Source organism: Podarcis melisellensis (genome assembly GCF_964234715.1).
Source record: "Podarcis melisellensis genome assembly, chromosome: 5".
Lineage (NCBI taxonomy): Eukaryota > Metazoa > Chordata > Lepidosauria > Squamata > Lacertidae > Podarcis > Podarcis melisellensis.
Window position 1 is genome coordinate 86,043,488 of NC_138537.1, and position 13,182 is coordinate 86,056,669.

The 13,182-nt window shown below is 40.1% G+C and overlaps 1 protein-coding gene across 9 annotated transcripts in view; it reads left to right on the top strand.

The window, feature by feature from the left end:
* Positions 1 to 13,182, top strand: part of GBF1 (golgi brefeldin A resistant guanine nucleotide exchange factor 1) — an 83,666-nt gene that overhangs the window by 35,829 nt on the left and 34,655 nt on the right. For 6 of the 9 annotated variants that reach the window (XM_081913441.1, XM_081913447.1, XM_081913443.1 and 3 more), the window contains exons 4-9: positions 911 to 1,042; positions 1,678 to 1,796; positions 2,257 to 2,365; positions 2,762 to 2,822; positions 5,418 to 5,472; positions 6,767 to 6,865. In XM_081913441.1, coding sequence (XP_081769567.1) covers positions 911 to 1,042; positions 1,678 to 1,796; positions 2,257 to 2,365; positions 2,762 to 2,822; positions 5,418 to 5,472; positions 6,767 to 6,865 — 575 coding nt within the window. The remainder of the gene's footprint in view (positions 1 to 910; positions 1,043 to 1,677; positions 1,797 to 2,256; positions 2,366 to 2,761; positions 2,823 to 5,417; positions 5,473 to 6,766; positions 6,866 to 13,182) is intronic. The other 3 variants (XM_081913446.1, XM_081913449.1, XM_081913448.1) reach the window with 1 other exon arrangement.

Consider the following 13,182-nt stretch of genomic DNA (forward strand, 5'->3'; position numbering starts at 1 on the left):
TATAGCCTCCTCAGCTCTATTACTTATTTTTATATGTATTTCTTCTTTTATAGATTGTGCATGTGATGGGATAATGATTGGGTTCTGTTGCTTTTTATATTTCTTATGTTTCAGTTGTACAATGCTTTGCCTTGTTGAAATAGTCATGAAAGGCCATAACCCCCAAACGATGCCCTTATGCCCATCGGAAGGCAACCCAGTCAGATGGGCGGCATAAAAATAATAAATTTATTATTATTATTTATTATTATTATTATTATTATTCTGGTAGGCAGCTCATCTGATGGTTTCCTAATAAACATGAGTGATTAGAGAAGTCTAGGAAGAGACTGACTGAACTTTGGTGTTGCAAGTATTTACAGTATGTTCCTTCTACACTTTGAGAATCGTGTGTCTAAGGTTATTTTCATTATGTGCTATAAAGGAAAGTAAATTGGTCTTCAACACATTCTTTTATATGTATTCGAGGTCTCCAAGGCAAATTATTAATGACTGTTGTAGCTGGTGGGTGCTGAGTGGACCTGGATTTTTGTCTGTGTGGCTAATATGATTGCTGGCATTCAATCAAAATGCTACCATTTCTCTTAGTGAAGTGGCCCCAGTATGCCACATGTTTGTATTTAAGCAGTGAAACTCGCTCAGGAGTTTACCAAAACATTAAGTTTTATAATCTCTCTGTGTTCCATCCTTCTATTCCCTCTTCTGGGCCTTGTCTTTTTAATTTTTTATTTTTCCCCTGCAGTGTTTAACTTATTTGAAACTTTACATTACATAAATGAAATTGCTCAGTGTGTTGAACCATGAGTTTGCAAGACTTGAGTCTGAGAAGGGAAGACATTGCTCTTCCTGCACTGGAGGTGATGTTACATGTTTTTTTTATTATAATGTTGTGATTTGTCTTTTGCTTTAGAGCTTTCAGCCATTGAGCCTATTGTCTTCCTTCGACCTTTTCTGGAAGTTATTCGTTCGGAAGATACTACAGGCCCCATCACTGGATTGGCCTTGACATCTGTAAATAAGTTCCTCTCGTATGCACTAATAGGTAATGATTTGGAATAATTGTTTTGCCTTCTCATGTCAGCTACATAATTTCACGCAGCTGAGTGAATGTCCCAGAAGAAGGACCGCATTTCAATTCTGGGCATGGAGGAAGATACTTTATCTCTTCCCTGCCCTCAGCAGATATACCATATGCTTCTGGGGGAGGGAAACTGAGCCATTTGGAAAATACTAAAAACTGATTACAACTGAAGAATGGAAAGTATATAGAGTAATATGTAGTGGTACTTCAAAACCAATACCTTCGGGGATCCTTTTACATTAAGGGTGGCATAAAAATGCAGCAAATAAGGACTGATCTTTTGTACAACAAATTTTGATGCAGATTGCAAAAGGATTGGTATCGTGTGAAAACCAAGCTACCAAAGTTGGAACTAAAGATAATAAATAGCACCATCTAATTACTGGAGTATTAAATGCATGAAATCAATCCATTGCCAAATAAGAATTTATCTTTTGTTGAACCATAACTTGAACTGTGATTCTAATTTGAGTAAAGAGAGCTTTGGTTGAAACGCAGGGAAGGAAAAGGAAAGCCATGGAAATAAGAATGGAGAATTTTGCTGTGGTGCAAAATTCCCCTGGTTTGATAATGTCAAAAAATTCTCTGTTATACAGATTCTAACCATGAGGGCACAGCTGAGGGAATGGAGAACATGGCAGATGCTGTCACACATGCCCGGTTTGTGGGCACAGACCCTGCGAGTGATGAAGTTGTCCTGATGAAGATCTTGCAGGTATGTGAAACAAAGAGGCAATTAGTGTAATGTCTTGTGCCTGGTGCCCTGTTAATCTTGTTCCATGGAGACCGGCTTGGGGAAGAAAAATGGTGTTGGGACTTCTACTTTAGTTTTCATCAATATTTTTAAACTTAGGACTCTTGTACTTGCACTAAAAGCTTTCCAGTGCAAAATAATCCTCAACTGGACTTAGAGAGGAGTTTTTTTGATCTTTTGTAGTGAAAATTAGGCTTCCTTGGTGTGGTAGAGTGGGGGGTGAGAGCCCAATCACAGTATGTGGCAAAGCATTGTTTGCTTTCATTCATTAAGTGAGAGTAATAGCAGTTATGGCATGCAAGAGATGTAGTCCCCCTTTCCCTTCCTTCAGTTGAAGTTTTCAGATATTCTCTGTTGTTGTACATGAGTTCTCTTCCTGACACTGCTGTTGGAATGTCATCTTTATTTGTTCTTCTTTCAGGTCCTGAGGACTCTTCTCCTGACGCCAGTTGGAGCTCATCTCACCAATGAGTCAGTCTGTGAAATCATGCAGTCTTGCTTCCGTATATGCTTTGAGATGAGACTTAGTGGTAGGTTTTCAATGCAAGAAAGCAAACCCCAAACTTTGGTTTCTAGTAAATGACCTGACCAGAGTTCTGTCTGCAATATGAGTATGTGCTGGAACATAAACAAGCATAAAATATGCTAAATATGCGCAGTTGAACTTAGTAATAATAAAAAAGGTGTTTGCAGACCCCTTTTTGCTCAGTTGCCTGTGTGTTTCTTTCACTCACCCGCTGTTTCAGCTCTGTAGCGCCACTTAGTGTACCTTTGCACATTCTGCTGCACAGCTGAGGCTGAAGCTGGTTTTAATAAATTTTCAGTAATCCTTTGTAAACAACACTTGGAGGGGAGTCTACTTGGAGAAGCCTCTAGATAATATCACACCAAGTAATGACACCTGTGTTATTTGTTTTTGTCTTCAGAGTTATTGAGAAAATCTGCAGAGCACACTCTGGTCGACATGGTGCAGCTGCTCTTCACAAGGTAAACCTCCTTGTGTTTGTCTCAGCACAGCTCAGGTGGCCCTTCAAGGACAGGAAGAATCCACACTTCAGTCGGGGGTGGGTAGGCAGGCAGGCGTGCTCCGGAAAATCACCCAGTCCAAGCATTATCTGGTCCATGCAAATGCTTGGTCCTTGCTGAGGCTCATTCTTAGCATGCTAACTCTGGTTTAATGTGACATCCAAACATGGCAATAGTGTTGGAAATGGTGCAGAACAATGAGAACACGAATGGTTTGCCACTATTAGTTTTAACTGTGCTGGTTTAGCAAAAGGGTTTATGTTTCAAACAACATGCGTCTGAGACGCTTTTTTAAATGCAAGATCCAGTTGGCTTTTACTACTCAATGTATTTCCAGTTAAGATGATTTTTTTCCTGCTTACTGAAGTACTTTTTCACCTTGGTTCACTGTGAATCTGGGAAAACTAATTTGGATAATTTGTCTGTGACAAGGAGTCTGTGCCTGAGTTAGTGGTGTAGCGTGGGTTGTCAGCACCCGGGGCAAGGCAAGTAATTTGCGCCCCTAACCCGTGGATTTGCGCCCCCTAACCCGTGGATTTGCGCCCCTAACCCCCAGATGTTGCGGCTGGTGCAGCCGGCCCCCCCTGCACCCCCACGCTACGCCACTGGCCTGAGTTATAAGCTTTCCAACATATCCTGATACACTTTCCAGTTACTGTACCACAGCATTTATTCTATTACGACCAAGGATTTTCCAGAGTATTTCATATTAATCTAGATCAGATTGAGTATTTCGTATATTTGCTGTAGGAAATTGGGACACATAATGCTTAGGTTTTAGAATGTAAAATGACATTGCTTACTTTTTGTACTGTTGTAGTTCTGATATTTTAAAAATGGGTTATTAATAGTTTTTATCTATATTTCACTCTTAACTATTCAGTTGGATGTTTCCAGAAGATATAGTTAGCTTCTTAAAAGGACAGAAAGGCAAGCTACTCTGTGTACAAAGAGCTATAGGTTTCCAGCATCTTTGAAAGCCTGCTATCTCACTCCGTAAGGATGCAAAATGATAAATGATATATGAAAGAGAGCCCATTTGTCTGTGGTACTTTGTAACCCCAGACATCATTAGCATCCTGAGCTAACTATGCATTTCCTAGTTGCTACTTGCAGATTTAGGTTTAGACTTTTCAGGTAGGCCCTCAGATATTAAGCTGCCTCGATCAAAGGACTGTGATAGAAAGTGAACATTGAACACCATGCATTTTGCATATCGGAGAAGCCTACTAGAGACTGATATTGCAATAGAAATGACGCTAGTTGTTCATTGAGGGTAAGTCCTAGCAGGAGATTCCAAGTACTGCTTTACTCTGTGGTCTTTGATTAAAAGGGCCAAACCTTAGAAGGTGAAAGTTTCACTGAATAGCCTGGCAGATCACATGAATATCAAAAGCATTTCTCTGCCTTTTGCCTCAGTTCTTATCTGAGCTGTACAACCCACTTACCCACCAGCTGATTTTAAAAGCTCCAGGTAACTGTGTGCCCTTAAGCCAGCCCAGGACACAGCTTAAGGACCATTTTGAGTTTTAGGAGCCAAGAAACTCTAAATGGAATTTCTTTGACCCAACTGAGCTAAAACTTGTGCAGATATATCTATCTTTCTATTTCTTGTTGTTGGTCTTGAACCATTTATGGGTATAAATAATTAACAATACAAATTTATTAGATCTTATGTCTACATTGTTAGCAATATATATACTTCAGTGCTTTATTGTATTTTTCAGTTAAAAGATTTGAATTAAAAGATATCTTCAGTCTTCGGCAGACCTCAAAAGTACACTTGAAACAATTCATTAAGTTCTAATGAGTTGAGCTGGGGGACTTATCTGCAAGGACTAAAGAAAGATAGCTAATTCACAGTGGTTCTATGCTGAGGGAGGCAGTCTACCCCCCCACCAAAAAAAACCCACCCCCAAATAAATCCATTCCATCTGCATCCAGCAAGGCAGTTCTTAATTAGTTTTTACTATGTGGCCAACTCTGCATTTTCAGTAACAATAACCATGTTAGTTTGGCCTTTTAAAAGAAGAAGACTCTTAGCTATAATGTAAAATGTGAATATTGGTGAAAATGCACATACATCTAGACATTTGACTTTGCTTTTCTCACCCATGCCAAAATAAGTGCTCTACTGAATTAATGGGTCCATATAGAGAAGGATTTCTTCTTCTTCTTCTGGACTGTTAATGTGTTTTAGATACTTCACTTTCTACCATGCTAGGGCTGGCAACACTCAGAGCTAAAGAGCAAATGTTTCTTTAGGTGTGTCTGTGTTAGGAGTCAAAAGATTAGACTTGACCCAGTCATTTTCTGAAAATGTGAATTCAAGTCAAAGCTCTGACCTTTAGTCATTACCCACGAACTGATAAGACTGATTATTCCTTTTTCTGATTATTACACTGTAGTGTAACTTTTGATCAGAAGAGGGCAGATAAACCATATTCCAAGGGGAAGCCTTCAGGGAACTGCAATTTTTCTCTATTTGCTGCCAGGCAGGAAGAAGGCCTTCCCTTATTCCTTGTCCTTAATATATGTATTTTCTTGTTGTTCCAGATTACCTCACTTTAAAGAAGAGCCTAAGAGCTACGTAGGGACTAACTTAAAGAAGGTAAGACCCAAACTGCTGATGGATTCTTTGCTTCTGAGTGTTTGTAGTTACGCTATTCTGGGGGCAGGTGGGACAAATGTACATATGTATCAGTGGCACAGCTCTGAATCTTGTGCAGGCTTATCTAAGAAATGAGTTTGGGTTATGGCTCTTTATGCCATTGTGAATCAGTCAGTCATCAACTGTATCGCTTAACGCAGGCATTGTAAGGAAGTGACTTCTGCGAGCCAGATCTGTTGCCTCCTTCCATTAACTAGCAGCTTTCTTTTGTAATCTTTGTGCACCTGAACAGAGTCGACATCAGGAAATTTTTAGAGTGTTAGCTAAGGAACTGACCTCATGTCTCCCTCCCAGAAAAGGGATGTGCCCATACCTCAAAGGGTGGGCTGAATAGCTTCCCACTCAGTTCTTTTCTTGCTGACATGTGGGCAGCAGCTCGTGTGTTTTAGTAAGCATTTGATTATTTCTTTACTTGGGTCTATTTCTCCTCTTTTTCTTCCCCCTTGTTCTCCCTGGTTTCTTATTGGGCTCCAAACTCATGCTCCGTCTCTCTCCTTTTTAAGGAGGTAGGAATCCCTTTTCTTGTGACCACACATCAATAATTCAGCAGTCATCCTTCAAAAAGTGTTATTCTTGTGGGAGTAAATGTCCCAACCATCACCAAGGTCCCTGTCACCTGGGAGGGCGTGGGGCTGAACAGTAAAAAGAAGCAAAGAAATCTGTAGCTTAGCCTGTACTGTAATAACAGGGGTATTTTCTTCCCTGTCAAGTTATACAGGGAACTTTATCAGACTCATAAGGAATATTCAGGACAACAATTTTCCTATTCATGAATCTGATTTGTACAAGAGAGAAAATTCAGTTAACCTTCTGCAACTTTGATATATTCAAGAGCAAAGTGCTATAGGGTGCGTGCATAGATCTCTTCCTAGATTGATGCATTAGGAAACATTTTGAGCTCAGGATTTGCACCAGCAGGCTCAGTAGTACTTCTGATGTTTTATGCTTGCAAATACAGGTATATGCTGTGTTCAAATTAAGAGTGTGTCACATAAAGCAAGCCTTAGATGTAAAAGGTGGAATGCTTTTCTGTAAGCATATCCTGTGTGAGAGCTTTTCATTAACCAGTGGGTGGCTCCTTCATCTCATAGAGGCCTTGGTTTTCACTCTTACTGTCCTGCTTTGCTTTTCATTATGTGCTTTACACCATTCCTTGCATTGTTACATGGATTCTGTCTTTGGGTTTAGTTTTCTTTTTTCTTTTTCAAATGGTACATGTGACTGTCTTTCACAGATTTCTCCATATCTCCTCAACAGACTGGAACTATGTAATGGGGAACAGTCCAAAGCCCTGAACCAGTTAGAGAGAGTACTACTCTTTAAGAAACTGAAGGTCTCTCTTTCTCTCCTTCCCTTCTGCAAGCATCTGTGGGTGGTAGTTATGTGTTGTGCAGCAAAAGCTTCATTCATGTTTTCTTATGCAGCATGGCTTTGGGGAAGAATGCATGTAGCAAACTGCTTCTGTTTGGGACAGTGTTGGGAGGAAGGCTTTAAATATAGAGGAAGTGACATTGCAGACATCAGAATTGCTGTTGTCAAAATATTCTGAGGACATAAGCTAGAGATGGTGCTATCGATGGCCAGTTACCATCTCCTATCTTGAAAGCAATAGTTTAGTGCAGTTTATGAATTTCTGGAGATATTGGCACAAATGAATGAGGGTGGTCATAACTGTTTGCGGCAGGGAAGCCGGCTGCAACTGCAAATATTGCTAGGTTTTATGCATTGTCTAAGGTAGGGTACAAGGCTTAGTATATGGAATCATAGAATTGCAGAGTTGGAAGGGACCCCCCTCCCCGAAGTGTCATCTAGGCCAACCCCCTGCATTGCAGGAATCTCAGCTAGAGCATGCATAATAGAAGGCCATCCAATTTCTGCTTAAGAACCTCCAATGATGGAAAATCCATCACCTCTCATGGGAATCTGTTCCACTGTCAAACAGCTCTTAGCATCAGAATGTTCTTCCTGATGTTTAGTTGAAATCTCCATTCTTGTAACTTGAACCCATTGGTTTGAGTCCTGTCCTCCAGAGCAGGACAAAACAAGCTAGCTGCATCCATGTGATAGTCGTTCAGTAAAGGAAAAGCTATATGCAGAACAGTATCACAAATATTCAGGATCCACACTTTCCCTTACCAGGTAGCCATTATTCTACAAAGTTGTTTAGCCAGAGCTAGAGTTCTGTTTCCAAACTGATTATTACACATAATAATCTAACATAAAATTCCTTCCCTTCTAATGTAGCTGGATTCAGAGAGCTTAAGGCACTTCTTCAAACTTCATATTTTAACCATTGTGGTTTAAAGAGTTCCATTTAGAGCTGCATGATAAACACTTTTCTTTTCCACATAGGATTTATGTCAGATTAGATTGTTCTTTGTGGATAAGGCAACTAACAAGTGGCATAAATTGCAATGCAAATTCTGAGATTTCATTTTATGTCCGTGATGAAGGAGGATTACATTTAAATTTCATATTTCATGCTCCAGGTCTGCCCCTAGAAGCTCTGGAGGGATTCCTTAGTGCAACGTGTGTGTATATGTTTCTAGTTCATGTGGCAGCTACATCTGTTGAAGCCCTGCTCACATTGTGGGATATGTAGATGATTGAGGATATAAGGATTATCATTTCTAAGTGTCCTGCCACTGAATACAGCCCATTTGGCGTCCTGTTACACAAGGGTGCAGGAGGCAGCAAAGCAGATGTGATAACAACTTGAACACAAGGCACATAAAACTTGGGCCATAACTGTTCTAACACTGTGTGAGCCTACTTGGTGTCAGAGATGGTGCCAAATAAGCAATACTTTTTTTTTGGTCACTATTGCATCTGCATGGTTGCAGCCCAGTGAAGCTTTTCCCAGTCTACATTCTCCAGTCTACATTCTGATTTTAAGGAACCCTCAATAGCACCATGATTTATTTGCTAAGCACGTCAGGAATAAAAAAGCTTGTGTCTACCTCAACTTGAATGGCACTATGTCAGCAGTCCAGTCAGTGAATGTGTTCAGAACATCATCCATTTAGAAATTGTATGAATTTCAGTTTTTGAGGTCTGATGATGTGGACAGGTTTCTTGGAGGAGTGTGTTATATTATCTGTTTGCTCAAACCTTGCACTTCCTGGCTAGCATCTCATGATGACTGACTGGTTCCATGAGTTAGTTACTGCTTCATTGACATAGAAGGTGGTCCTGGTTGTATTGAAGGAGGACAGTCATGAGACCACTCCTGAAGAAGCTGTCCTTTAATCCTTAAAATTGTTCTTAGTATTGGCTTGTCACAAATGTTCCCTTTTAAAAGAAGGGCTGTATATCTGTTTCTAGATTACCAGTATTGGAAGAAGGACAGGAGGAATGTGACCCTGTTAATTCTTCTAGACCACTTAGTGGTTTTTGAGTTCATCCACCATGGTCCCTTTCTGGACTGGAGGTTGGGTGAAGATTGACTACAAAATGCTCCAGTGGTTGTATTCTTATCTGTATGGCTGGTTTCAATAGGTGATACTTTGAGCCTGTTATTCTGTTCTGAGCTACTTGTGCTATGGGTTCTGCTTCCCATACTGTCATCTGCATGAAATCAATAAGTGAGATCATAAAGTGCTGATACTTGACTCTAATTAATGTGCTGATGATGACCACCTCTGTTCCCCACCCCCACCCCATTTTCATCAAATTCAAGTAAGGCAGCAGATGTGCTGAATTGGTGTCTGAGATCAGTAGCGGACAGTATAAGTGCCAATAAACTGAAGTTCAATCCAGATAAGATGGATGTACTGTCTGGATGGTATTGTATTCCCCCTAAAGAATTGGGTTCACATCTTAAGGTTGTTGTTAGACACCGAGAGACAGGACCAGATCTAAGTGTCATCAGTGGCACTTAATAATAATAATAATAATAATAATTAATAATAATAATTAATAATTAATAATAATTTTTCTTTATATCCCGCCCTCCTCAGCCAAAGCCGGGCTCAGAGCGGCTAACATCAAATGTATAACACATTAACATAAAATCAGACAATCAATTAAAATACATCCTCAAATCAGATCAGGATCAGAATAAAATCCAATCAGATGGCAACCTGCAGATTAGGGTTGGGGGCCTTAAATGCTCACCAGGCCCAACTGTTTGTGCTGAACTTATATGGGCCTGTGAGAAAAATTGGGAGGCCACTTTCATGCAATTTCTTACTCAATTCAGAGTAAAAACAACAAAGCGTTCTGGAACTTAGTGTACGGAGGATTGAAAGCCGAAAATCAACTAACTCTACCACCAATTGAAGAATTCAAATGGTCCCAATACTTTACATCTGTATTTAACAATCTACACAGTGAACTTAAAGGAAATGAAACCACTAAAAACAAAATTAATAAACTCCAGGAGTGGCCAAGGGTAGAGGAAGAGGAAATTAGAGAGATAGTTAAAAATTTCAAATCGGGGAAATCTCCTGGGCCAGACGGTCTACCAATAGAACTATTTAAGACCTATATAGATTGGTGGGCAGAACCCTTAGCCCAACTGTTTACTCTCATAGATAAATATGGGATCATACCTGAGATATGGTTAAGATCAATAATTATTCCAATCTTTAAAAAGGGCGACCCAAAAGAACCAAGGAATTATAGACCGATAAGCCTATTATCAGTGATAGGGAAAATCTACGCCAAGCACCTCTTATCTAAACTCCTTACCTGGATGAAAAATCTAAATTTACCAGGGAAAGAACAAATAGGTTTCTCCAAAGGTTGCTCCACACTAGACCACTGTCTTGTACTTATGCACTTGGTTGAAAAATACAGATTCCAAAGGCAATCTAAGATATATGCTGCTTTTGTAGATTTTCGTGGTGCATTCGACTCAATTGACCGCCCAAAGTTGTGGAGGAAACTCGCAGAATTAAAAATTGATCAGCGCCTATTGATCCTAATGCAAAATCTACACTCTTCCAATACCTGCCAAGTCAAACTTAACACCAAAGGTCACCTTTCATCAGACATCCCTAACTCGAAAGGGGTAAAACAAGGGTGTATCCTTGCCCCCTTTCTATTTAATTTATTTCTATCAGATTTGCCAGATAACCTTCAAAAAATAGAATCACATGCCCCTAAACTTAATCAGAAACCAGTTCCTCTCTTATTATACGAAGATGATGCTGTCCTACTATCATTAACGAGCTTGGGTCTGAAACGTCTTATATCTTCACTGATCCTTTACTGCGAATGCAACAAACTCTCTATAAATTATGAGAAGACAAAAATTTTGGTCTTCTCGAATGGTTGGAAATTAGAGAAGTGGAAAATAAGAGGGCAAGAAATCCAACAAGTGAAAATCTATAGGTATCTGGGAATCTTATTCCAGAGCAATTTAGGGTGGGCAACCCATCGCACAAACGCCACAAAACAGGCAAAGTGCACCTCATCAGCAGTTGCCCGTTTTTACTATCAGAAAGGTAATCAATTTATTCCTGCGGCCAATCAGATATTTCAAACAAAAGTGCAATCCCAGATATTCTATGGAATCCCGCTATGGGTCCAAGCATATAACAGTGATTTAAAAAAGATTCACTCCAGCTTTCTGAGACGTATTCTTGGACTCCCAGCTACGATCAAATACGAAACAATGTGTGCAGAAATAGGCATACACACAATGGAATATTGGGCATGGTCCACCTCAATAAAGTACTGGTTACGCTGCCATTTTCGCTGCCCTCCATCAAGTCTGCTCGCCGATTTGCTCAATGACTCCTATAAATCAAGATGGTATCAGCACCTCGAAAAAAAGATTGAATCTTTAGGCATCGAGCTGGAGCCCCTGTACAATTCTAATGAGCAATACATTTTCCATAATATCCTAACTAGACTAAAGGATGTCGAGAGACAAAATATTATGGCAGCTGTAAACAAAATTTGCTCCCCCATATTCTATGATTTAAACATCTTAGATAGCAGAGCCAATTACGTCACTAAATTAATAATCCCAGCCCAACGTAGGGCTTTTATGCTGGCCCGTTTGAATGTTTTTCCCTCAGCATTTGTCAGGGGAAGATATCAAAATATTCCTAGAAACAAGAGATTCTGCAGATGTTCTATGAATGTCCCGGACACTGTAGAGCATATTCTCTTTCATTGCCCATTGTACAGTACGCTCCGTCAACGCGTGCTGTCCCCTCTCTCGGGTGGTCTGGAACCCCAGCAAGGTGAATGTGTGGGACTCTACCTATCCGACGTTGACCAAAGGGTAACGGCGGGGGTAGCCGAGTTTTTGGTAGCAGTCCTCCAAGGAGCAGGTTAACAAAGAAAACCATTGACTCTATATGTATATATATATGTATGTAGCCAACTGCTGCCCTTTTATATATATTTCAAGGCCTTTATATGTTATTTTCTCTTTTATGGTTTTATTCGCATAATGCCTAATAAAGGTTTGATAAGTAGTAAGTAGTAGCAATTTCTTATAAAAGGGGAGAGGGAGTCAGACTGAACCCCGACCAAAGGCCTGGCAGAACAGCTCTGTCTTGCAGGCCCTGCGGAAAGATGTCAAGTCCTGCAGGGCCCTAGTCTCTTGTGACAGAGCGTTCCACCAGATTGGAGCCACAGCCAAAAAAGCCCTGGCTCTAGTTGAGGCCAGCCTTCCACTAGTGCTTTAGTGCTTCCATTAGTGCTTTCCCTTTCCACTAGCTTAGAACCCCTCTTGGCCATAATTATACATGCTCTAGTAGCATCCAAATAAGACTCCTGCAGTGTATTATGTGCTGCCCTTGAAGTTTACTTGAAAATGCCATTTGGTCCAAATACAGCTGCTGGACTCTGGAATGGGGGCAGCTGGGCAGCACATACCTCACAAATTCTAAAGCAGTTTCACTGATCCTTAAGTCCATCTCCAAATACAATTCATTTTGTTGGTTTTAACCTTTTGAAGTCCAGTACACCTTGGGTGCTTTTTTAAAAAGCAACTGTTTTTCCATCATCATCATGCTGCCAGTTGCTGAATTTATAGTTTTTGCTGATGTTCTTCAGTTTTAGTGTTCGTGTGCTTAGGTATTTTCAAGTTTATTTTAGTTTTTGTTCAATTATAAGTCATCATGGAAGATCATAGAATTGAAAGGCAGGCTAATAATTTAAAATGTGTGGTATTTTCCCTGCAAAGCAATGTTCTTTCCACCTTGGCTGTGAGTCCTGGAATACCTGCTTCCTGCCTTGTGGGTCTTTTCCCACCTGACCTGTGAGGGCGGGGCCATGACTAACTCCAGCTGCAAAAACTGAGGCTGCTGACTCATGTGCTGGGGTGTGGGTTGGATGTTGTTGCTGATGGTTTTTTGTATCTTTGTTACAGATCTTGTTGCAGAAATTGTTCAGTTTGGTTATGTATTTTTTAATGTTTAATTTAGTGTTTATGACTACTTTTGTTGCATTGCAGATATGTATTTTTTCATGTTATAAGCCACCTTGAGCATAGTTATTGTGGAAAGGCGGCATACAAATAAAATTATTTATGTATGTATGTATGCCTTGCCTACACGCCCCTTAAAATAAATAGATCAAATATACTGAGTATAGCTGAGATCATGCCACTTCAAGATTAGGGCTTAGAACTTGTGTTTTGGTGCTAAGTGACCTGCTCGTATCTCAGGTGGTATGACTTCAATTTCT